At 42.5% G+C, this 26,598-nt stretch overlaps 1 protein-coding gene across 1 annotated transcript; it reads left to right on the top strand.

The window, feature by feature from the left end:
• Positions 1–14,784: 14,784 nt before the first annotated feature.
• Positions 14,785–22,796, top strand: LOC120065395 (ewing's tumor-associated antigen 1 homolog). Its single transcript, XM_039016382.1, has 6 exons — positions 14,785–15,034; positions 15,430–15,564; positions 15,678–15,757; positions 16,003–16,112; positions 20,076–21,805; positions 22,314–22,796. Exons 1-6 carry the CDS (start codon positions 14,893–14,895, stop codon positions 22,436–22,438), a joined length of 2,322 nt encoding a protein of 773 aa, XP_038872310.1. The 5' UTR covers positions 14,785–14,892; the 3' UTR covers positions 22,439–22,796.
• Positions 22,797–26,598: the final 3,802 nt, after the last annotated feature.

Genomic DNA, 26,598 nt, shown 5'->3' with positions numbered 1-26,598 from the left:
ATAAAAATTCCTTGCAGACTGACATGCAACTATGGCATGCTGGTACAAGCAGCAGAAACTTCCAAAACAATGAGAGATGGTTAGGTTAAAGTTGTTATCGGGTTCCGAGTGATAGAGTGAGTTAGACTGACAATGTTATCTCTGTGAGGACAGATAGAGTGGTTAATATCTGTGCTGGTTGGCCACCCAAGGCAACTACTACCTTGATGCCCTCAAGAAAATAATTAGGTCGCTATTTCAAACATGCACAAAAGCAATCAATCACTCTTGTCTGTGTTTCGTGTACAGGGCCTATGTTTCAAATTAAATGTAAGGATGGCTAAAAGAAAAATGCAAAATGTCAGAAGAGGTATTTATGTTGAATGTGGTGCTACTGCGAATATACTGTTATATATTTATACAAAAAATAAGAGGTATTAAATAAACCATTTTCCTTAATGATGGACTCTCAAATGTTTGTATAATTTCAGACAGTAGTTTTGAATGTGGTGCTCACGAGCCAAAACGGACCCAGTTTTTTTTTGTTGTGTACTACGCCATCCAATTGTTTACTACATCATTCATTTTGTGTGATGTGTTAAAGCTACAATATGTCACTTTTTGGGCGACCCGACAAAATTCACAGAAAAAATGTGAGATCTAGATCTGTCATTCTCATTAAAAGCAATTCTAAGAAGCGGTAGATCTGTTCTATGTGTGCTATTTCTATGCTTCCCGTTCTTAAGTTTCGTTTTTGCATATTTTACTTTCAGTTTTGTACACCAGTTTCAAACAGCTGAAAATACAATATTTTTGGTTATGGAAAAGATATGTCACAGCGATTTAGACGGTACAATGATTCTCTATACAATGACTGCTTGTTTTGTCACATAAACTGAAATTAGGCAAACTATGTTTGCAACCAGGAAATAGCAGAGAGATTTCTGCATAGTGCACCTTTTAGAAACGTTGCAATTCGTATGATATCATATTCATTTTGAAATTCATGTGATACAGTATGTTACGAATCCAATTTGTGCAATATGTTACGAATTTGTTGTGCTTAAGATTCCGGACTAACATGTATATGCTTACAGATTCAAGATTGAGTACACTTGGATTTCCAACCCCCCAACCTGAATAAACAAGGATGACAAGTTGAGATTAATGAAAGGCTGTCGGTGACAGGGCCATTTATTTGTCAAGGGTTCTGCTGGCTGAACTTTGCCAGTGTATTTACACAGTGGGTGCTATGTGCCCGGGCCCCTCAACCTACCTAATTGATAATGACCAATAAGTGAACACATAGCATTTTCTGTCTCTCTTGTCTGCTACTTCCTATATGGATTTATACTGTTAGCACTGAGCTGGTGTGCCGTAGGAGGAAGTCCACTGTGTGCAGCTCACCCTGCACTAACATAAATAACATGAGCATATCTACTTCTGCTAAGCTTCCCAGTAAAGCAATAACAACAAGTAAGCATCACAGAAGAAAAGTGCTCAAAATAGCCCACGTTAACATATATAGGTTCATGAAATCAATAATTTGCTAGTAACAGATGACATTCATATTCTGACTCTAAATCTCACTTAGATAATACCTTTGATGAGACAGTGGTAGCAATACATGATTATCACATCTACTGAAAAGGTAGAAATGCCAATGGTGGAGGTGTTGCTGTTAATATTCAGAACCACATTCCTGTAAAGATTACAGAGGATCTCATGTTAAATACTGTTGACGTAATATGGCTACAGGTTCATCTGCTTCATCCTAAAGCCCATTCTTGTGGGAAGCTGCTATAGACCACCAAGTGCTAACAGTCAGTATCTGGATAATATGTGAGAAATGCTTGATAATGTATGTGATATCAACAGAGAGGTATATTTTCTGGGTGATTTAAATATTGACTGGCTTACATCAAGCTGCCCACTCAAGAAAAAGCTTCAAACTGTAACCAGTGCCTGGAACCTGATTCAGGTTATCAGTCAACCTACCAAGGTAGTTACAAACAGCACAGGAATTAAATCATCAACAAGTATTGATCACATCTTTAGTAATGCTGCAGAAATGAGATTGAAAGCAGTATCTAGATACATCGGATGTAGTGCTCACAATATAGTACCCATATATAGGAAAACCAAAGTTCCAAAGGCTGGGCCTAATATAGTGTATAAGAGGTCATACAATAATTTTTGTAGTGATTCCTATGTTGTTGATGTAAATAATATCTGTTGGTCCGTGGTGTGTAATGAGGAGCAAACAGACACTGCACTTGACACATTTATGAAATTGCTTAATCCAATTACTAATAAGTATGCACCTATTAAGAAAATGACTGTAAAAACTGTTGAATCCCCTTGGATTGTATGGCTGAGAGGGATGAGGCAAAAGGAATGGCAAATAAGTGTGGCTGCACAACCGATTGGAAAACGTGTCGTAAATTGAGAATAAAAATAAGAAACTGAATAAAAATAAGAAACTACACTATGAAACAAAGATGAATGACATAAAGAATGATAGTAAAGGCTTTGGAGCATCTTAAATGACATTTTGGGAAAAAAGGCAAACTCAGCTCCATCATTCATTGAATCAGATGGCTCCTTCATCACAAAGCCAACTGATATTGCCAACTACTTGAATGATTTTTTCATAGGCAAGATCAGCAAACTTAGGCATGACATGCCAGCAACAAACGCTGACACTACACATCCAAGTATATCTGACCAAATAATGAAAGACAAGCATTGTAATTTTGAATTCCGTAAAGTGAGTGTGGAAGAGGTGAAAAAATGATTGTTGTCTATCAACAATGACAAGCCAATATGCATATCAATCTCTCCTGGCTCAAAGTGGAGGAAAGATTGACTTCATCACTACTTGTATTTATGATAGGTATTGACATGTTGAATGCGCCGAGCTGTCTGTTTGAACTACTGGTACACAGCTTGGACACCCATGCATACCCCATAAGACATGCCACAAGAGGTCTCTTCACCGTCCCCAAGTCCAGAACAGACTATGGGAGGAGCACAGTACTACATAGAGCCATGACTACATGGAACTCTATTCCACATCAGATAACTGATGCAAGCAGTAAAATTAAATTAAAAAAACAGATAAAAATACTTTGAAGCAACACAAACATAGACACAGACATATGCATACACATGCATACACACACACACACGCGCGCGCGCGCGCAATAACATACGCACAATACACACACGTACACATGGATTTAGTACTGTAGATATGTGGTAGTGGTGGAGTAGGGGCCTGAGGGCACACAGTGTGTTGTGAAATCTGTGAATGTATTGTAATGTTTTTATGTATAAACTGCCTTCATTTTGCTCGACCCCAGGAAGCAGCTAATGGGGATCCATAACAAATACAAACACTAATACAAATATGGTGCTATTCAGCCCCTTTGTTCTACTTCTTTTGATCAGAGCCCTATGTAGTGCACTACATTTGACTAGGGCCCATAGGGCTCGGGTGAAAAGTAGCGCACTAGACAATGGTGTGCCATTTCAGACACACCTTAGTGACTCTAGAATAGTGTCCATGGAATAGCTTCAGTGTAACGTCATGTCTTCCACTGACTTGGATGAACCATACTCATGCTACACTTACTTCAGCATACTTTTCCAGTTGGTTTTCTAATCCTCTGCTAATGCCGTGGTATGGAGGCGTGTCGATACAGGCAGTCAAAACATCATGCAGTCAAAACATCATGCAGTGTGCCTCCCAAATGGCACCCTTTTCCCCATGGGCTCTGGTCAAATGTGGTGCACTGTATAGGGAATAGGGTGCCATTTGGCACACAGACCACAGTGTGTACATTGTAAACCTATAGTCCTCTCTTACAGATAATTAGTCACTGAGAGTTGATGGGGTGTATGATGAGATTTTGTCACCCTTTCGCAAGAGCGCAATCGGTAATGCACACGTAACCACTGGCCCAGGAGGTATGGAGATATTTTACTAGTCTCGGTGTTGGAAAAAAGTGTCACGGGGCGGATAATTAATAGGTGTGCAGTGTTTTCCTTTTTGGCGGCTTTTCCGGTTATGCTAAAGGCAAGTGCATTCCAGACTTCTCTCCATAAGGCACTTTCCTTCCACAAGTCCCCCAGCGGCCTCTTGTCTGACAGGTACGTCGTACTCAATAGGCTTTGGGGTGGCGGGAGGGAGAGAGGTGTGTATGTGCACGTGTGTTCATATGTGCACATGTCAGTGTGTGTGTGCGTGTGTGTGGTGAACTTTTGATTTGAAGCAACGCTTTGAGGCCCTTCTCCCCGCATTGTGCGTTCGCTCAATAGGAAAGAATGCGAGAGATACAGACGGAGATATATATGCCTTCGAAATGATGGGAGTAGTGAGTGCTCATGGGATGACCCCTCCAAGGCTATAGGCGAAGAGCCCAGAGAGAGGTAAGGGGTTTATATAAACAAAGCAGCTCCTAATTTGGACTCCCATAACCAACATTAGTCTGAACATACCCAAATTCCAGCAATTCTTAATTTAAGATTGGATTAAATGTTGTACCTCCTTGCGCCAGTGGAGGGGGGAAGGTATAGGGTGACGGACAGAGGATCAAGGAATCCAGGGATGCATGGATCATGGTTACCCCCGGGAGAGGAAGGCGGGAGGTCGGGTTACCCCAATGGGAGACATTGACCCAGTGAGCAGGAAGTCGCTGCATTTAAAGGAACAATGACCATGATTTTACCCACCAAAGGCAAACATATCAAAAATGGCTGCCATTCCTACCTTCATATACATATACATATACATATAACCTCAACTAACCGGTGCCCCCGAACATTGACTCTGTACCAGTACCCCCTGTATATAGTCTCTCTATTGTTATTTTACTGCTGCTCTTTACTTACTTGTTACTTTTATTTCTTATTCTTATCCATACTTTTTTTAACTGCATTGTTGGTTAGGGGCTAGTCAGTAAGCATTTCACTGTAAGGTCTACTACACCTGTTGTATACGGCACATGTGACTAATGCAATTTGATTTGATTCAATTTTTTCCTGTAGGGAAGTGGAACTTTTTATAGTCCCGTACCCCTTCAAACATTCAACCTCCAGCTGCATACCCCCTCTAGCACCAAAGTCAGCATACACTCAAATGTTGTTTTTTGCCATCATTGTAAGCCTGCCACACACACACTATACGATACATTTATTAAACATAAGAATGAGTGTGAGTTTTTGTCACAACCCAGCTCGTGGGAAGTGACAAATAGCTCTTATAGGACCAGGGCACAAATAATGATATAATAATAATCAATAATTTTGCTCTTTATTTAGCCATCTTACATATAAAACCTTATTTGTTCATCAAAAATGGTGAATAACTCACCACAGGTTAATGAAAAGGGTATGCTTGAAAGGATGCACATAACTCTGCAATGTTGGGTTGTATTGGAGTCTCAGTCTTAAATAATTTTCCACACACAGTCTATGCCTGTGTGTGAGGGCCGAGAATCCACTCTCACATAGGTACGTGGTTGCAAAGGGCATCAGTGTCTTAACAGAGCGATTTGCCAAGGCAAGAAACTCTGAGCACAGCCCTATCCAGAAATCTGGCAGTGGCTTCTGATTAAATTATATTTTCACAGAACCACTTGTTGCAAATTTGATGAGGCTCTCTTGTTCAGATATCGGTAAGTGGACTGGAGGCAGGGCATGAAAGGGATAACAAATCCAGTTGTTTGTGTCGTCCGTTTCGGGAAAGTACCTGCGTAATTGCGCACCCAGCTCACTCAGATGCTTCACTATATCACATTTGACATTGTCCGTAAGCTTGAGTTCATTTGCACACAAAAAAATCATACAATGATGGAAAGACCTGTGTGTTGTCCTTGTTAATGCGGACAGAAAAGAGCTCCAACTTCTTAATCATAGCTTCAGTTTTGTCCCGCACATTGAATATAGTTGTGGAGAGTCCCTGTAATCCTAGATTCAGATCATTCAGGTGAGAAAAAATATCGCTCAGATAGGCCAGTCATGTGAGAAACTCATCGTCATGCAAGCGGTCAGACAAGTGAAAATTATGGTCAGTAAAGAAAACTTTAAGCTCGTCTCTCAATTTTAAAAAACGTGTCAATACTTTTCCAATTGATAACCAGCGCACTTCTGTATGTTGTAAAAGCGTTAAATGTTCGCTGCCCATATCATTGCATAATGCAGAAAAGTTCAGGGGCCTTGCTTTAACAAAGTTAACAATTTTCACTGTAGTGTCCAAAATGTCTTTCAAGCTGTCAGGCATTCACTTGGCAGCAAGAGCCTCTCGGTGGATGCTGCAGTCTACCCAAGTGGCATCGGGAGCAACTGCTTGCACGCTCCACTCCACTATGTCTCCCTGTCATGGCTTTTGCGCCATCAGTACAGATACCAACACATCTTGGCCAGCAAAGTCCATTTGATGTCATAAAGCTGTCCCTTAATTTAAAAATATTGTGTCATGTTGTCCTGGTTTCCAGTGGTTTGCAGAAAAGGATGTCTTCCTTAATTGACCCCCCATAAATGTAACGGACATATACCAGGAGCTGTGCCAGGCCCACCACGTCTGTTGACTCATCCAGCTGTAACGAATATAATTCACTGGCTTGTATGCGAAGCAGTAATTGTTTCAAAACATCTCCTGCCATGTCACTGATGCATCGTGAAACAATGTTGTTCGATGAAGGAATTGTCTGTATAGTTTTTTGGGCCTTTTCCCCCAGCATTGTCCCAGCCATATCCACGGCAGCGGGAAGAATTAAGTCCTCCACAATAGCACAGCTTGCCTGTCCTAGCCACTCGGTAACTCACAATATAAGACGCTTCTAGCTCCTTCTTGTTAATGGTATCTGTTGCTTTTATACATGTCTTACTACTCGAAAGTCCTCTTTATTCTCGCTCATAAAACTCCCATGGCTTATTTTTTCAAATTGTCATGTTTCGTTTCTAAAAGTCTGCGAAAGAGTGAAGGTTTCCCGTGAGAGAGTAATGCTTAATGTGATTGGATGTTAATTATTTGACTAGGCTACCTCTATTAGCGAGAGAAAAAAACTCACCCAAATGTTTAGCCCCTTTGGAAAATATAAATGTACTGTTTGAAAATGTAAAGAATAAAAAATACAAAAATGTGAATCACGTTTTTATTTGGCGTACACCAGACGACATTGAATACCTGCTGTAGGGCATACAGAGGACAGCGGTAGAGGGTCCTTGCAGTGGCAGAGTGTGGTTTGAAATTAAGAAGACGTTATAAAGCTTATAGACAGGTTGGTTGTTTAGCAACAAAACCGACACCTGTGCAACTACGGGGCAAAACAGACAGGGTTGGATTAGATTGTTGACAACATGTAAACTAGATTTAGTCTCCAGATGTTTATTGAAAACACAAATACATTTGCACAATCAGCACTTGTTGTCTCTCAAATACATCATTACAATTTTGTAATGCCTATGGAAAAATGCATTACAAGTTTAAAGAGCTCACAAGAAATGTGCAGTTCAAAATGGCCGCCATTCATTGGCACTTCTAAATCACCATCCCTTCCAGTTAATGATTCCTCCTTTGTTTGCACTCCCAGTCTGTCTAGACTCCATTCATTTTTCCTGTTTACCAATACACCTAATGACACCAAATGACAAATAATCAATAGCTAAGAGGAAAACTGGCATGCGGAGAAACTCAAATTAATCTTACTAATGACACTGAGTGCCGTGGCCCAACGCTAGTCCATTTACCTTTAGAGATGGCTCAATTAGGTAAGGTAGTTAGCTCAAAAGCAAGTCGCTTTGTCAATAGAAACCAAATATCCCAGAAGAGTATTAATCTTTTGTCGTCTCCAGTGTAATGTGAGTTAAGAGAGGTTTGCTATCATACATGCGGAGAATATACTACACTTGTTTGATGGTACTAATTTAAAGTAGGTGGGACTGGGAGTAGAAGGCCGACATGCCGCCAGTGAGTTCAAATAGCCACTCAACAAGGGTGAATGAGTGGAGGCAAATAGAAGGGGGAAATGGTGGGGGGTGACTGTAACACAAGTGCAATACAGAGTGTATATAATAAAACGCTGCATATATAAATAATCACCAGAATCAAGGTAATTAAGCTAAAAGCTCATAGAGTGCACACACACACACATGGTCTCGCAAGTACCACTGATCAAAGGCACATCACCCCCTCCCCCCTTACTCCTCTGGACACCACAACAAAGAGTCATATCGGGGCTCAACGAACAAACGACCTTGGGGCTGATGACATCACGTGCCGCCGAGCGGAGTAGAGAGAGAAATTAAGCCATTAGCCCGGTGGCAGCCAGCCTTGCTGTAAATCAAGCCTTTTTCCAATAAGACTGCCTCGCTTTGTCATCCATCATGGGAGTGGGCGCAGGCGAAGCATGGCGACACAGGAGCCGGGCCGGCCCCGGGATGGAAGAGACATAAACAGTCATAATGACCCCTGTCAGAGTTGGTCACTGCCAGCCGCCGCCGCACCCCCTGCAGGAAATAGAAGTACCGTGGCGGGTTCTGCAATCTCTGATTGCGATATAGAGGTGATATTGAAAGAAGGAAAGCTTGTGGAGCCTTTGACTGTATCAAACGGGGGAAAGGCATGTAGTATGTATGGTTTGAGCAAAAGTTCTATGCATCTCAAGGTAGATCTTAGCAGCTTTTGATGCACTATCTATGTTAAGTTTATCGTATTTCTTGTCATTTATTTTTTTGCCTGTTTTTTTTTTTTTTTTACTAATGTATGGATATGGGATCACATGTAACCTTGTCCCCAAGCTAATTGCTATTCCAGATAAAGATCCGGCTGCTGGATGAGTCGGCGCAACATGTACCGTTAGAAACCTAAACCTGTTGCGACAGCATTATGCTGCAAAATGTTTGTAGGCTATAGCAGGACAACACCCCTGTTCTAAAAGTCCTCTTCAACTCCATTAACTTTTTACATCTCTCTGATGGTAGAGCACTTTACGTTCATCTCTCAGGGGCGCAAGCAAGTGGAGAAATAGTGTCCATAAAAGTTGCACAGATGGATGAAACAGTCTTATGAAGACCAATATGACAGTTGTGGGAAATGTAATATCTCGAAGCTGTACAGTCAAAATAAAAGGAACTATTGCCAAAGACGGGATCATCTCAGCTTTTCATTGTGGTGCGGTGATTGCAGGCCGGTTCCCGATAGTCCAGTAAAGATTCTCCATAAATTGAAACAGCCCTTGTCCTGGAACAGCCAAGCAGGCTTCACTTTGCCTCCGAAGGAACTGTCCCGGGAACCAGATATGAAATGAGTCTGGGAAACAAGTTATGCTGTTGTACAGACACAGTGCTCAGTGGAACCTCTCAGAGTAGACCTGAGTCTGTATTAATAAAGCAACGCAGAGTAGGAGTGCTGTTCTACACTCAGGTCTCCCCTGTAATGTCATACATTATGATCTAAAAGGCAAAACTGGTGCTAGATAGGCACTCCTTTTCTGAAACGCTTTATGGATACAGGTAGGTGTAAGATCATCACATGACAGGTGGCCTGGAGGTAGAATAATAACGGTGCTTCATGAACATGCTTTAGTGCAGACCCTTGCTATTGCAGTGTTGTTTTTAAGTATGCCCTAACAAGCTAATTTGATGGAAATGGGTTCTGCTGCTGTACTTTAACGTATCCTAGGATTTCCATGTTAGGAAATGAAACAAAGCCTAAACGAACCACGTTCTCAATCATCCATCCCACGTAGGACCTATGTGCTCCGTTAAGAGTCAAGTTTGGACACTTCCTGGTTGCAGTGGAGGAGTAGTGCTTTAGCCAAACTCAAACACAATAAGGCAATCACTGTGCATGCAGTGTTCGTTGCTTTAAGCATCGTTTAAGGATGGCTGGAGATCTCACTGGCACCTCTTGACATGACTGACAAATGCTGCCCTTTTCCCTCAGGACACACAGCTTTATTGAGCTGTGCTCTGTGTCTCCCATTCATACTTCTCACAATACTAGGAACTCAAAGCCATATGACATGCATTGCATTACATTACAATAGCTCAGACCAGTCAGTGGCAATAAATGCTGTATTAAACTCAACCTAAACACACGCATATTTGACAATGAAGCGAATAAGTGGGCACTTTCAGGGGTAACTTTTTGGAGGGCTTTCAGTTGGATCTGACTGAACCACTTATTATATAATTTATGGTCCGGTAATGAAACTGTAGTCGAGAGTCATTTGCAAACATTAAAGTGTGTGTTGAAGTGGAAATCTAAGGGGGCTCTCGAAACATTATATTTCAAGTGCAGCGTGGGTAAACGGTACGCCGACGCTCGGGGAGACTTAACAAATGTGTTTACCGATGAAGTTCCGTTTCAAGCGTGGCCAAGGGTTTAGCTGCACATCTCCCACTATTAAAAGTTATTAAAAGTGAGTCAAAGGAAGACATTCAATGCGGTTGTGACATAGTGTCTGCTCTGTGTTTTTTCTTTTTAGCTTCATCTGGCTTCTTCTCTGAGTCAAGTGCCAACCCCCATGTTTCATTAAGTTAAATGTTTTTCTATTAAAAAGTGCTTCATACTTTTCTCAAGTGACATTCTTTCCAGAAATATCCTTGTTTTTCAGTAGTAAAGCAATGACTCCACTGTTTTGAATTAGGAAATATACTTATTTTCCACCATAATTTGCAAATAAATTCATTAAAAATCCTACAATGTGATTTTCTGGATTTTTTTTCTCATTTTGTCTGTCATAGTTGAAGTGTACCTATGATGAAAATTACAGGCCTCTCTCATCTTTTTAAGTGGGAGAACTTGCACAATTGGTGGCTGACTAAATACTTTTTTGCCCCACTGTATATACTGTACTCTATACCATCTACTGCATCTTGCCTATGCCGTTCAGCCATCGCTTATCCATATATTTATATGTACATATTTTCATTCCTTTATACTTGTGTGTATAAGGTAGTTGTTGTGAAATTGTTAGATTATTTGTTAGATATTACTGCACGGCCGGAACTAGAAGCACAAGCATTTCGCTACACTCGCATTAAAATCTGCTAACCATGTGTATGTGACCAATACAATTTGATTTGATATGATAATGGATATTAACTGACAAATTATCTTATATAGTTTCTAGCAATAGCCCTCAGTGACTTTAAAGAATATTTCTATCAAAACTTGGATTCCTAAAAGATGTATCCGGATATTTGGTGAACTCCGTCAGATTTGTCTAAAACCCTAAATTGCACTGAACAAAAATATAAACGCAACATGTAAAGTGTTGGTCCCATGTTTTATGAGCTGCAATAAAATATCCCAGAAATGTCTCACACTAAAAGCTTATTTCTCTCAAATTCTGTGCACAAATTTGTTTACATCACTGTTAATGAGCATTTCTCCTTTGCCAAGATTAATCCATCCACCTGACACCTGACAGGTGTGGCATATCAAGAAGTTGATTAAACAGCATGATCATTACACAGGTGCACCTTGTGCTGGGGACAATAAAATACCACTCTAAAATGTACAGGTTTGTCATACAACACAATGCAACACAAAACAGATGACTGGAGTTTTTATGGAGCGTGCAATTGGTATGCTGACTGCAGGAATGTTCACCTGAGCTGTTGCCAGAGAACGTAATATTAATTTCTCTACCATAAGCCTCCTCCAACGCTGTTTTAGAGAATTTGGCAGAATGTTCAACCAGCCTCACAACTGCAGTCCATGTGTAACCACGCCAGCCCAGGACCTCCACATCCGGCTTCTTCACCTGCGGGATCGTCCGAGACCAGCCCCTGGACAGCTGATGAAACTGAGGAATATTTCTGTCTGTAATAAAGCCCTTTTGTAGGGAAAAACTCATTCTAATTGACTGGGCCTGACTCCCAAGTGGGTGAGCCTATGACCTCCAAGGCCCACCCATGGCTGCGCCCCTGCCCAGTCATGTGAAATCCATAGATTAGGGCCTAATGAATTTATTTCAATTGACTGATTTCCTTTATAAACTGTAACTCAGTAAAATCATTGAAATGGTTGCATGTTACATTTATATTTTTCTTCAGTATATAATAAGGAATGAGCAGGGTCAGCTATACCACAAGGACCCCTTATTCATGTCCTCATTACATGTAGTGCAACAAGACCATTCATGGTCTGTATTTTTTTTAATTTTTTTTAAACAATAGGGTGGTTGGAGCCTTGCTCAAAGGGGGGCTTTTCCCTCTATGCAGGGTTCATCGAAGAATTCATATGGTACTACCTAGAACCCTCTATGAAGGGTTCTACAAAGAACCGTTTTATCATCTAAAGGTTATTCCTAGAACCGTCTATGAAGGGTTCTACCAAGAACCCTTTAATCTTTGGAGGGTTCTTCCTAGAACCCTCTATGAACGGTTTCCCACAAGCTTTATTATCCTTTAAAATGTGATTATTTATGACAATACATTACATATATCATAAGGACTTTCTTTGAGGGGCCTAGTTAAACCCTAACACAGTGGTGTTAGGAATCTCCTGGTTTACAGGCCACACTAGGCCTGCAAGTCACATTATGCTGGCTTGCAAAGTTATGTTTAATTCCTATTGGAATCCAGCCAGAGTTAGGATATCCAACAAGTGGAATTGTTAATCACCCGCAACCTGCATTCAGAATGACTGCCAGGTTAGGGAAGATTAAATACAGACTACTTCAATCATCTAAACTGGAACAACCATGTCAGTAACGTGTGCAATAAATCCAACTGATTGGATTTGTTTAGAAAACGATGTTATTTATCTTTGTGTAGCATAAAATGTATCAACCAATCAATGTACATGCAAAAACACAGATACTACAGTAAAACAAACAATTAGGAAAATCTCCCTGCAATAGAGCATGCTGGGAAATATTATATATGGTTCTATCTAGAACCATTCTTGCCTTCCAAAGAATCACCAAAGAACCCTTCCTTGCAAAAACAGTTCTTAGCATGATAAAGGTTATTGGTAGAACCCTTTGCCTTACAAAGAACCATTGTCTTCCAAAAAAAGGTTATTCTGATCAAAACTGTTCTTGGTAGAACCCTATCCCTCTGCAAAGAACCCTTTTGGAACCCATTTTTCCTAAGAGTGTAGGCCTAAGTAGACAATGATTGAGTAGAGATTACAAAACATCATCTGAGACGGCTCTAAAGAGATCTACTAACCTGAATACTCTCTGCTTTTTTATTAGAGCCTGGGCCATCGTCACGGCTCACATTTAAAATATTTTTGGGAAAAAGTAATTTAGCCCCATAGAAGCCTACCCCACTCTAATGCAAAAAACAGGTAGGTACCTTTTTCCCTCTGACAGCACGGCGATGGATTATTTTTCAGTGCATAGAAACACAAAGTTTTCTTTAGCACAGCAGGGTATTCTATTCCGAGGCACCCTCCATGAAATATCGTGCATATCTGTCCTTGGACAGGAGCCAGTTGCAGTGGTATGGCATTTCAAAGTGAAGGGATGTTGATGAATGCTAGGGGTTTCGTCACAGTCCGGTATCACCAAGGGATACATAACTAACTCCACCCTCATTGGAAGTTCAACAGTGTGTAAACACACAAAAGTAGCCTAGAGGAGCCAGCAAATATTTGGCATATTCTATATGTCCAGATTATCACCCATTGTAGCCTGCAAGGAATTACATTTATCTGTATGCTTATATCTTGCCGTTCAAATGTATGCCCACTGGTTTCTGATGAACCCCCACACTGCCAGTGGAAAGCACTCAGGCACAAGAGGAGCAGACAGTGCTGGAGTTCGCTCAGAAATTCCACCAAACTACCACAGCTGTTACTGTGATCTGCAATATGCTCCATTCACACCAATGACATTCCCCTAATGAACTCACCAATTAGTGCTTCGCCATTAGGTGCCATATAATCACCTATGGCTAGATAAACAAATGAAGTATGGCCAATGTGTTGAGGTGTGGGGCTCTGTACCGTTATGGTATTCCCTCCAAGGCAAATGACATTTTGGTTTTGAATTTTCCAACAAAAGAGGCCACCAAGGCATCTCCTGGCTGTGTGTTTGACGCTTCATACCTAAATTGGAAGTGACGGGCCTATGGCCCCTGCTCTTTCATCTCACTATCATTTGGGCGGAGTGTTCACATTTGGTGTGACAGAGGGTGTTACTGTGACTTTTCACCATGCTGTAGCAGCAGCAGACATTGCCTCCAGTCTTTTCTGAGAAAGAGCCTGATGAGGCCCATATGAAATATATTATAGGAGCCACTGACAAAAATGGAAATACAATTCATACAATTTCTCATAAGCAATTTTGTTTTCAAGAACAAAAAGGGAAAAAAGTTAAATGTCCATTCTGATATTCATTGCTTGGGTGAAATGTAAATAAAAATACAAGTTATATAAAAAAAAAATATCATAATAACAGTAGGCCAACTGTAGTAAGTAAAGGGGGCGGGTGGGAAGATGGGCTTGATGATAAACGGACACCATGGCTTCACAGAAAGCTGTGCCATATAAAGATCTAGACGACATAATACACATGGACTATGCTATTGAATATATAGATAAATAATAATAATACTAATTTAATGTATCCTTTATTTAACCAAATGTAACAAAATAATTCATAACAAAGCTAACATTTCCAATTCGGAACAGTAGCTATTTTAGTTGTATGTTATCGTTGTATCTCTATGCACGCTTGTATGTGATGCGCAGCAACAACGCAAATTGGATGCCCTCGGGAAAAAAAACGTTCTGAAACTGAAGTCGAACTGAATCATGGGAACAACATGGCGGAATGTTTGAATCTATGACGTTCCAAAACAACTTGTCTACATTTCGCTATTACACGATGTATTTAAATACATTCTGGTACCTACATATCTTTATATAAAGATTCACTATAAATGCCAGTTACTATCCCTGCGAACAATATGACAGACGAGAGCAAGCAAGGTGGAGGGAAACCGAAAACAAACAGACTGAGAAGAAGCCCCAAACAAACGCAAGCAACTCCATCTCTCATTGATTCTCCAAAAACCTGTCAAGGTCAGTAGCTTGCAAGTAACGAATGATGTGTTGAAAAGATCAGCCACTGATTCAGCTAAGTAGCTATCTAAATAGCTATTCATGTAGCCCGCTATGAAAACAGCGTATTAGCAATGTACCGTACCTAGCTAATGTACAGTGTTGATCTAACGTTACTTGTGCTAGCTAGCTAGTTAACGTATATAACATTAGCTATGTTCTAGCTAGATGGTGCCCAAAGTTAGCTAGCTAGTAGCTGAGTAAACTCCACTCCATGTTGAAGGAAGTTTAGTTTGCTAACTAGCTAGGAGTTAATGGCATGTAGCTAGCTACTTTTTTGTTTAGCTAGTTAGTTAGCTAACTGTTACCACGTGTGCCAATTACAATTACATAATCATTCACATATCTAACATCAGATTTCAAGACGCCAACTCGTGTGACAAGATCAAGATACAACAATGTATTCAACAAAGGAGAGTCACCAATGAATGAATCAGAACTTCAACAGGATATAATTTGGGATGCCACTTCCCCTTCACCCCTTAGGACAGGTAATTATATTTACATGTCAATATAACTATACATGTAGCCGGGCTAAGCAGTGTTACATTTTTAAAGTTTACCTCAGCTTATCTGTCTTAACTTTTTTCATGTTCCTTCTTAGTTCACAAAAGAGGCAAGAAGTACTCTGCAAATGTTGGAATTGTGGACATTTCCGAAATCGTCAACAGGATCGCTCCCAAGGTTGGTAACACTCTGGCTAGCTAGCCACAAGTGTGCCATCAAATAAATGTTTTAAAATGTTCAAACTAGAACAATGTTCATTACTAGACCCAGTGATGTGGTTTTTCCTCATACTTCATCATATAGCCAATCTTCTTCTTTGGGCCCTTTCTTAGTATAGTGCTGTTCAATACTCACATATACTATGTTATGTTGCTCTGAAATATTTTCTGTAGTAATATTTTGTATAATTGATCTTATTTAAGCATGGGAGACCTGTAGTTCCAGAGTCATCCTTGCTCCAGTGGATTGGAGACAGTGCTATTCCCTGCACCCCAGAGATGCAGCAGCCCAGGGCCAAGAAGAAATCCCTAAGGTAATCCCCAAGACAACATAACATACATTTACATTACATTTAAGTCATTTAGCAGACGCTCTTATCCAGAGCGACTTACAAATTGGTGCATTCACCTTATGATATCCAGTGGAACAGCCACTTTACAATAGTGCATCTAAATCTTTTAAGGGGGGGGGGGGTTAGAAGGATTACTTTATCCTATCCTAGGTATTCCTTAAAGAGGTGGGGTTTAAGGTGTCTCCGGAAGGTGGTGATTGACTCCGCTGTCCTGGCGTCGTGAGGGAGTTTGTTCCACCATTGGGGTGCCAGAGCAGCGAACAGTTTTGACTGGGCTGAGCGGGAACTGTACTTCCTCAGAGGTAGGGAGGCGAGCAGGCCAGAGGTGGATGAACGCAGTGCCCTTGTTTGGGTGTAGGGCCTGATCAGAGCCTGAAGGTACGGAGGTGCCGTTCCCCTCACAGCTCCGTAAGCAAGCACCATGGTCTTGTAGCGGATGCGAGCTTCAACTGGAAGCCAGTGGAGAGAGCGGAGGAGCGGGGTGACGTGAGAGAACTTGGGAAGGTTGAACACCAGACGGGCTGCGGCGTTCTGGATGAGTTGTAGGGGTTTAATGGCACAGGCAGGGAGCCCAGCCAACAGCGAGTTGCAGTAATCCAGACGGGAGATGACAAGTGCCTGGATTAGGACCTGCGCCGCTTCCTGTGTGAGGCAGGGTCGTACTCTGCGGATGTTGTAGAGCATGAACCTACAGGAACGGGCCACCGCCTTGATGTTAGTTGAGAACGACAGGGTGTTGTCCAGGATCACGCCAAGGTTCTTAGCGCTCTGGGAGGAGGACACAATGGAGTTGTCAACCGTGATGGCGAGATCATGGAACGGGCAGTCCTTCCCCGGGAGGAAGAGCAGCTCCGTCTTGCCGAGGTTCAGCTTGAGGTGGTGATCCGTCATCCACACTGATATGTCTGCCAGACATGCAGAGATGCGATTCGCCACCTGGTTATCAGAAGGGGGAAAGGAGAAGATTAATTGTGTGTCGTCTGCATAGCAATGATAGGAGAGACCATGTGAGGTTATGACAGAGCCAAGTGACTTGGTGTATAGCGAGAATAGGAGAGGGCCTAGAACAGAGCCCTGGGGGACACCAGTGGTGAGAGCACGTGGTGAGGAGACAGATTCTCGCCACGCCACCTGGTAGGAGCGACCTGTCAGGTAGGACGCAATCCAAGCGTGGACCGCGCCGGAGATGCCCAACTCGGAGAGGGTGGAGAGGAGGATCTGATGGTTCACAGTATCAAAGGCAGCCGATAGGTCTAGAAGGATGAGAGCAGAGGAGAGAGAGTTAGCTTTAGCAGTGCGGAGCGCCTCCGTGACACAGAGAAGAGCAGTCTCAGTTGAATGACTAGTCTTGAAACCTGACTGATTTGGATCGAGAAGGTCATTCTGAGAGAGATAGCAGGAGAGCTGGCCAAGGACGGCACGTTCAAGAGTTTTGGAGAGAAAAGAAAGAAGGGATACTGGTCTGTAGTTGTTGACATCGGAGGGATCGAGTGTAGTTTTTTTCAGAAGGGGTGCAACTCTCGCTCTCTTGAAGACGGAAGGGACGTAGCCAGTGGTCAAGGATGAGTTGATGAGCGAGGTGAGGTAAGGGAGAAGGTCTCCGGAAATGGTCTGGAGAAGAGAGGAGGGGATAGGGTCAAGCGGGCAGGTTGTTGGGCGGCCGGCCGTCACAAGACGCGAGATTTCATCTGGGGAGAGAGGGGAGAAAGAGGTCAAAACACAGGGTAGGGCAGTGTGAGCAGAACCAGCGGTGTCGTTTGACTTAGCAAACGAGGATCGGATGTCGTCAACCTTCTTTTCAAAATGGTTGACGAAGTCATCCGCAGAGAGGGAGGAGGGGGGGGGGGGGGAGGGGGAGGAGGATTCAGGAGGGAGGAGAAGGTGGCAAAGAGCTTCCTAGGGTTAGAGGCAGATGCTTGGAATTTAGAGTGGTAGAAAGTGGCTTTAGCAGCAGAGACAGAAGAGGAAAATGTAGAGAGGAGGGAGTGAAAGGATGCCAGGTCCGCAGGGAGGCGAGTTCTCCTCCATTTCCGCTCGGCTGCCCGGAGCCCTGTTCTGTGAGCTCGCAATGAGTCGTCGAGCCACGGGGCAGGAGGGGAGGACCGAGCCGGCCTGGAGGATAGGGGACATAGAGAGTCAAAGGATGCAGAAAAGGAGGAGAGGAGGGTTGAGGAGGCAGAATCAGGAGATAGGTTGGAGAAGGTTTGAGCAGAGGGAAGAGATGATAGGATGGAAGAGGAGAGAGTAGCGGGGGAGAGAGAGCGAAGGTTTGGACGGCGCGATACCATCCGAGTAGGGGCAGAGTGGGAAGTGTTGGATGAGAGTGAGAGGGAAAAGGATACAAGGTAGTGGTCGGAGACTTGGAGGGGAGTTGCAATGAGATTAGTGGAAGAACAGCATCTAGTAAAGATGAGGTCAAGCGTATTGCCTGCCTTGTGAGTAGGGGGGGAAGGTGAGAGGGTGAGGTCAAAAGAGGAGAGGAGTGGAAAGAGGGAGGCAGAGAGGAATGAGTCAAAGGTAGACGTGGGGAGGTTAAAGTCACCCAGAACTGTGAGAGGTGAGCCATCCTCAGGGAAGGAACTTATCAAGGCGTCAAGCTCATTGATGAACTCTCCAAGGGAACCTGGAGGGCGATAAATGATAAGGATGTTAAGCTTGAAAGGGCTGGTAACTGTGACAGCATGGAATTCAAAGGAGGCGATAGACAGATGGGTCAGGGGAGAAAGAGAGAATGTCCACTTGGGAGAGATGAGGATCCCAGTGCCACCACCCCGCTGACCAGAAGCTCTCGGGGTGTGCGAGAACACGTGGGCAGACGAGGAGAGAGCAGTAGGAGTAGCAGTGTTATCTGTGGTAATCCATGTTTCCGTCAGTGCCAAGAAGTCGAGGGACTGGAGGGCAGCATAGGCTGAGATGAACTCTGCCTTGTTGGCCGCAGATCGGCAGTTCCAGAGGCTGCCGGAGACCTGGAACTCCACGTGGGTCGTGCGCGCTGGGACCACCAGGTTAGGGTGGCAGCGGCCACGCGGTGTGAAGCGTTTGTATCGTCTGTGCAGAGAGGAGAGAACAGGGATAGACAGACACATAGTTGACAGGCTACAGAAGAGGCTACGCTAATGCAAAGGAGATTGGAATGACAAGTGGACTACACGTCTCGAATGTTCAGAAAGTTAAGCTTACGTAGCAAAAATCTTATTGACTAAAATGATTAAAATGATGCAGTACTGCTGACTGGTGAAGTAGGCTAGCTAGCAGTGGCTGCGTTGTTGACTATGTTTGGAAGTGTTGCTGGCTAGGTAGCCTCGATAACTACACAATTATCTTAGATACAAGGACAGCAAAGATAACTATGTAGCTAGCTAACACTACACTAATCAAATCGTTCCGTTGTACTGTTTCGGTAGAAGTTGGCTAGCTGGCTAGCTAGCAGTGTTGACGGCGAAAATAGCTGGCTAGCTGACTTTGTTTAAAAGTGGAACTGGCTAGGTAACCTCGATAACTGGCTAGATGATTACTCGAAACTACACAATTATCCTAGATGCAAAGACAACTATGTAGCTAGCTAACACTACACTAATCAAATCGTTCCGTTGTAATGATTCGGTAGAAGTTGGCTAGCTGGCTAGCTAGCAGTGTTGACAACGTTAGAAGATTCGATAATTCGATAATAATCTAAACTACACAATTATCTTTGATACAAAGACGGCTATGTAGCTAGCTAAGAAAAAAGTGCTAAGATCAAACAAATCAAACCGTTGTAATGTAATTAAATTAAATGTAATACTACCTGTGGAGCAATGCGAAATGCGACCACTCGCTCCAACCCGGAAGTCAATAACAACAATAACATACTCTCCTACATTGTACAGTTATTAGAACAGAGCTTGTCACTTGCAAATATCTACATTTTTTCCCCCTCTACAGGCCAAATGGAGTGGACGACCTTTTAAAGTTGGCGAAACAGTTTGATTTCAACTTGTTAAGGCAAGACGAAGAACGAGTGAATGATATACACGAGCAGAGTTTGGAGCTTCTGTCAGACTCGGAGGACATATTGGATTTAGATGGCAACGAGAACCAGCCTCCGCCCTTACTGAGTAATGTCACACCTGAAAGCACACAGTCCGCCCTTAAAACAAACAGCACGAGAAACTCCAAAGACCAGATACCTCCTGACCATGAGATGGAAGATGATATGGATTTTTTATTTGATGGACCAACTCAACACATAAGTGGTAACTTAAGTCAGAATTCATTGCCTCGGTCCTTGGAGGTGAAGACTGCTCCCACTGTGTCCTCCAAAGTCATTCCTGGAAAATATCCAGATTCCATACATGGCCACACTTCGACCGTCTCCTCATTGCATCCTGTCAAAAGAAGCTCAGCAAATAATAACTTTGACGACGACTGGGAAAATGACGATTTGCTGGATGACTCGCTGGTTTTTGAGATGACCCAAAACCCAGACCTCTTTGCCGCTCCTAATCATTGTTCGACCCAAAGAGGGCCGAATGAAACAAAACATGAAAACATCAACCCCTCAGCCATTTCCAAAAATGCTCTTCAAGGAAGTAGAGACATAAAACCAGCTGTGTCTAAAGGACAGAATGAAACTGTGAAAAACAGAAAAACCTTCACGCTTGAAGCAAATCCTAATGTACAAGCGAAAAGTATCCTCTCAGAGGCATTACCAAAAGCAGGAAATGTCAACGACACTGTCAAACCAGCACCACATAGGAACGTACAGCAAAACCAACCAAGTCTCTTTCCAATCAACAAAGCTCCGTCTATGGAGTCCAGTTACCAACTTAGCCAGCAAACGCAGCACCAGTCTAATGGAATAAAGGCTTGGCCGCAGGTGCCTCTTTTTCAAAGTACATCAATCTCAACCAGCTCAAGCACAAAAACCTCCAACTCTTATTCAACGTGGCCCCTTCAGGTTGATAATAGATCTTACCACAAGCCCACAGAGAACAACAATATGAAGGGAACAGGTATCATCAAGGCCCCAGCTAGCCACAGCGTCATCACAGAGGACGACTTGGACTCTCTCTTTGCTTCTGACTCCATCTGGGATGACAAAGACGATGACCTATTGTGCCAAGCATGTGATAACCTGGAAAGCCAGGTACAGAGCATGGAGGACCCTGTTATCACACGCACCCAATCCCGGCCCAGTAATCAGACAGAAAGACAGACGTTTGTCCCTGTCTCTGCACCTTTGAATAGCAGCAGGTACAATGTAAATCAAACAACCGAGACCACACAATCCAAATATCCAAACATTTCAGTTTATTCGCAATCGGCCCCCGGGAACGGTAGCACTTTCACCCACTCTCTCAATAACAACAAAGTACCTGTTACTGTGGTCTCTGGTTGTAAAAGACCGAGTTACAATGCCTCAGCTGGAAATGCTAGCGCTAACTCCACGTATAGGCCACAGAACCCTGCAGCAGGAGAAGGGCCATACAAAAGTACTCGGGTCAAAAGCACTTGTGTAGCTGGGAGCACATCTAATCAACAAGGCACTGGGAGTGGAGCGCGGCTGTCGTCATTCCTGTCACCTGTCAATGTGACTGAAACCCCCACTCGGTTCACCTTTAAGAGACCGTCTGGCTGCACGTCCAACCCTGTCATCCCTGTGACCCACAAAGGTAAGCTACCTTGAGTTGTCTGAGACGGCAAAGAAATGTGTTATGCAGCTATGAAAAAGGCACGAATCTCAACTTGAAACGTGTAAGCGTATTGACGGCAATGCATATTTTATGAGGTTAATGCTATTTGGGGCTATTTGATATTTGGGGCAGCAAGTGGTTAGAGCATTGGGCCAGTAACCGAAAGGTTGCTAGATCGAATCCCAGAGCTGACAAGGTAAAATCTGTCGTTCTGCCCCTGAACAAGGCAGGTAACCCACTGTTCCTAGGCCGTCATTATAAGTAAGAATTTGTTCTTAACTGACTTGCGTAGTTAAATAAAGGTTAAAAAAATTAAAAAAATGTGGACGTTGGATTAAAGCATTTACTCACTTTCATTTGGCCCCAGAATACTGAACCTTTCTATTGCTGTGATAAAATAGTAATATTCATTAGACTTGTACTTCACTGAGAGTCAATGATGGCGTAACCCTCCTCTGACTCATCTGCTTATCACTTTTTTCCCCAGCTTTCGCTTCAACCCAAGCAGCTGGGAAATGTTCTGCGTTGGAGATTGAACTGAAGAAACAGCAGGCCATGGAGAAGAGACGGCAACGGATGCAGACGGCCCACAACCTAAGGGCTCCAACCTGATTTCTGGTACAGTGCACATATACAAGAAGATTCCGAGTTATAGTTGGACAGTGTTGGCTTACTCTAAACGCTGACTTGTGCTAGACTGACCATACAGATCTCTTGAAAGTAAACCTACTATAGAGTTGTTGTAGCCTCGTACTACCATCATGATCTCTTAGCAAAACAGAATGTACGCTCGCTAGTCCAGGATGGTTGTACGAGGCTAGAGCTGCTGTGCCTTTGTCTCACAATTTACATCACTCAATCCATTCCTGAATAAGATTTTAATAGTAGTAATATAAATGTTATTTACATTAATGTATTAACACAACTGTTTTTAAATCAACTTTATTTTAAATAAACTAACCTCTTTTCAGGGAGTATGTTATCAGTTGTGTTTGCAGAATAGGCTAATAAGCCTTTTCATTATATTGTATATCAGTTGTGTAAATTACATAGCATTACAACATGAGCAGTTTTCTGACATAAAACACGAGTCGCCTTGTGCTCAGTCAGAAAAACTATCATATGTTTTATATATTTTATAGTTTTTTTTGTGTGTTTTTACATTGTTTATATGTTTGTCATTTGCACAATAATGAAACTGCCTCAAAAGATGGCACACAGATATTAAAGTTGCAAAAGGATTCCCCCCCTTTTCCAGACAATACTATGTTGTGTACAGCAGTGACATCTAGTGTCCTTTTTGTTTCTGTGTCATGGAAGGTCCTGCTTCCTTTAGCATACCATAATTTCTTCTTGTGGAATACAACAATTGAGTGTAAGAGAACTACTGTCACTACGCACAAAATAACCAGTATGATGCAACAGTCAACACAGTACAATGAGTTCCTTTAGGACCGGCACACATAGTAATGAGTAGTGCTTTCAACAGAGATGGGGCTGTGTTCCAAATGGCACCCTATTCCCTGTATAGTGCACTACTTTTGACCAGGGCCCATAGGGAACTAAATAGTGAGTGGTGTGCCGTTTAAGATGCACACATGGTTTAAGCCTCGTTTATACCTTGTGCTAACATCTATCCTTTCTTGATCTTATCCACATTTTGATTGTGCCCACATAGCTGTTGCATCTACACATGCAAGTAAAATGTCTCTTGTCTGTCCACACGGTGACCAGATACCCTGGTATGTACATGTACCCTGTATGTACATTTTTTTGACAGATATTCTTTCAAAATAATGTTAATCTATTAATTTTAAGACAATTAATTTATAGACCTGTATAATGATGATTTCAATGGCTTCATCATTCAGATCTGTTTACACTTGATTGATATCCAGCTACAATGGGTCCCCGACTACCTCCGGAGTTGGTCAGGATGATCTGATAACAATGTGTCTTAATTGTCTACACCTGTCTACAAATGTGGGCACAATCAGAATGTGGACAAGAAAATAACTAATTATACCTGTTAGAACCAGGTATAAACAGGGCTTTATGAAGGTTTGAAAGCGGTTAGCCTTCGACTACACCATACATGCAGTCTGGTAGAGCGTGTGAGTAGAGACCTGAACCCTTTCAGCGTCCTGTAACTTGGGATCTTATGAATCCTTCAGCCATAGTCGAATATCAGTTTGCACCGTGGGAGCCTCAGGATCTGGCCCTGACTGAACAGTCCGCTCGTTTGGATTTGGCCCCACTTCAATCACATCCACACCATGTATCACTTTATTACATAGATCCTTTACACTCGGTTATTCGAGGAGCTGTATTGGTCTGCCTGCAAGCTCTGCTCACCATGTTGATGGGACAAACCATAGACATTAGAGACAAAGGAATATTAATGTAATGTCTATGGTAAACCCTTCAATCCAGCGCAGACACACACACACACACCTCAAAACCTTGAGGGAATCTTACTGTTAAAGTGATGCTCCAGTGCTTTTGTATAATTCCACATAGTAGTTTTGAAGGTAGTGCTCGCTCACGAGCTAAACATTTTAATTTTTTTTGCAATTCGTATGATATTTTATGAATTTGTAAGTGCTTAAGATCCGGGACGGCATCTTTAAGTCTATGAAGATTGGCAAACCATTCAACCCAGCACACACACCACTCAGTGCATTTCAGTTTCATTCGAGGCACCTTGCTCAGCAGCCCAGCCTATGCAGTCAACCCATCCGGACGGACTCGTCAGGTCCCTTCATTAGTAGGCTGGCAGCTGTCTGATAGAGAGGCTTGCTACCCACCCCGGCTGGGGCACATGTAAGGAGAGTCGCATTATCATCAGACCGGTGTGTAACTGTACCGGTAGTCTGGGTACACAGCATTGTTGCTGCAAATCAGTGGCACCAAGATGCCAATCTCCTACCTACTGGACTTACTCACAATGCTATTGTTTCATTTTTTTTTAAGTATCTGTTTGTAAAGGGATTTGACTAGACACTCTTGCCAAATGTAAATAATATTTCACAGTTCACTATTGCAAATGTTTTAAATAAAACTGGTAGGAGTTTTGTAATATCATCTATACGACACACCAAAGGGGAACAGTTTGTGGTTTTATGGCCCACCTGACACTTAGAACAAGATGACCGAAAGTGTTTACTGCCGATAATGTTTCCCTGTTGCAGCCACCTGACACTCGCTTCAGGTGAAATTACGTTAGCTGAGAATTGCATTGAACTCCCAATGACCCCTTCTTTGCCCCAACTCACGGTGTTCCATTAATTAGTCTCATCCCAATCAGTCAGGACACTGAGACTTCTAGGCTTCCTTCATCCCAAATGGCACCCTATATAGTGCACTGCTTTTGACCAAGGCCCAGAGGGCTCTGGTCAACAGTAGTGCAGTATATAGGTAGTAGGCTACCATTTGGGACAGACCTACACACATTGTACCGGGCATCCCGCCAGGGGCCATATCCCTCTCAGACAACGGTCGGGCACGAGGAAGGAGAGGGAATATTCACTTTAGGGTCCTCTGTCTTGATATCCTGTAATCTCTGTCAAGTCACATCCTCGTAACATAACTCTTTGTTGCTTTGCCTGAAACAACTGATCAGTCAGTTCACCCATCTCAGGGAAACCTGAAAGCTTGCAAGTCATTTGAGCAAAATCGAATCTTATTGACATGGGATGTTGATACACGGCGTTATTATCTCACTGGATTAATATTAGGATGGATGCCGAGACCAAGTTTGTTCTTGATAGATGGTAATTCATGTATTTGGTTTCTTTAACGCTGCATAGTTAAGGAACTACAGACTTTTGGTACAACATTTGCTGACTAAACTCAACTCTACCACCGGAGTTGAGCAGAGACCAAACTTTGTGGAATTCAGCTCAGAATATATTGATTCGCCCAAGGTCAATACTTTAAAAATGTAATTATGAAACTCTTCCCTTCTACCTATGTTTTGAAATCCATACTTTTTTATTAAAAGGTAATCAGCACAGACTTTGCTCGTTGCTGTTTCTCGAAGATGGCAATTTTACACCATCTGTAGATTGTGATTTTATGAGTATTTGGAGACAGACCTGCGTAATCGGAGATTCAACTGGCACATGCACATTCGCACTGTTGCCATCTTCGAGAAATAGAAACTAGCAAACAGTCGGTGGTTGTATTTGATTAACGTTCATTTAAAAAGTATGGATTTAAGCAAACAAAAAGGCACGCAACTACCTAAGGACAAACATAGGTACAAGGGAAGCGTTAAATAATTGATCTTGGGCAAATCGATATAGTCTGAGCTGAATTCCACAAAACCTGGTCTCTGCTCAACAACGGTGCTGGAGTTCATCAGAAACTTTCTTCACCGTGGAGTTGAATTTAGTCAGCTAATCCAAAATGAGCATTTTGGATATTAACGACCATGGTTCCCATGCGACGTGAAAAATCTTGAAGGCTCAATCAGTAATTCTTATTACCCAACTTATTTTATTGTACAGCAAACAAATATACAGGTAATTTGATGAAAATGGCTTTTAAACACCCATAGGGCACAGGCTACTTACGAGCGAACCTCATTAAAAGAGCTGGAAAACCGACAATCATGAAAACACTAGTGGCCTGCATGAAATTTTGTGGAACTAAGTAGCCCAGAGTAATCAGAACCACATGAAGCTCCGCTGGGAGATCGGTCAGAGAGTGGTTTTCATTAACAGGGAGTTGGGTTTTTGGAAAGCTATACATTCTCTTTTGGGAGGGAA

The sequence above is a fragment of the Salvelinus namaycush genome, chromosome 2 (assembly GCF_016432855.1).
Source record: "Salvelinus namaycush isolate Seneca chromosome 2, SaNama_1.0, whole genome shotgun sequence".
Classification (NCBI taxonomy): domain Eukaryota; kingdom Metazoa; phylum Chordata; class Actinopteri; order Salmoniformes; family Salmonidae; genus Salvelinus; species Salvelinus namaycush.
The sequence above is the reverse complement of the archived record's forward strand: the minus strand, read 5'-3'. Positions and strand labels throughout refer to the sequence as shown.

Bases quoted from the DNA above. Each gene is read 5' to 3' on its own strand.
- LOC120065395 (XM_039016382.1), top strand. From the start codon at position 14,893: ATGCCAGTTACTATCCCTGCGAACAATATGACAGACGAGAGCAAGCAA. The intron at 15,758-16,002 runs GTTGGTAACACT...ATCTTATTTAAG, and splicing joins TCAACAGGATCGCTCCCAAG to CATGGGAGACCTGTAGTTCC. The intron at 21,806-22,313 runs GTAAGCTACCTT...TTTTTTCCCCAG, and splicing joins CATCCCTGTGACCCACAAAG to CTTTCGCTTCAACCCAAGCA.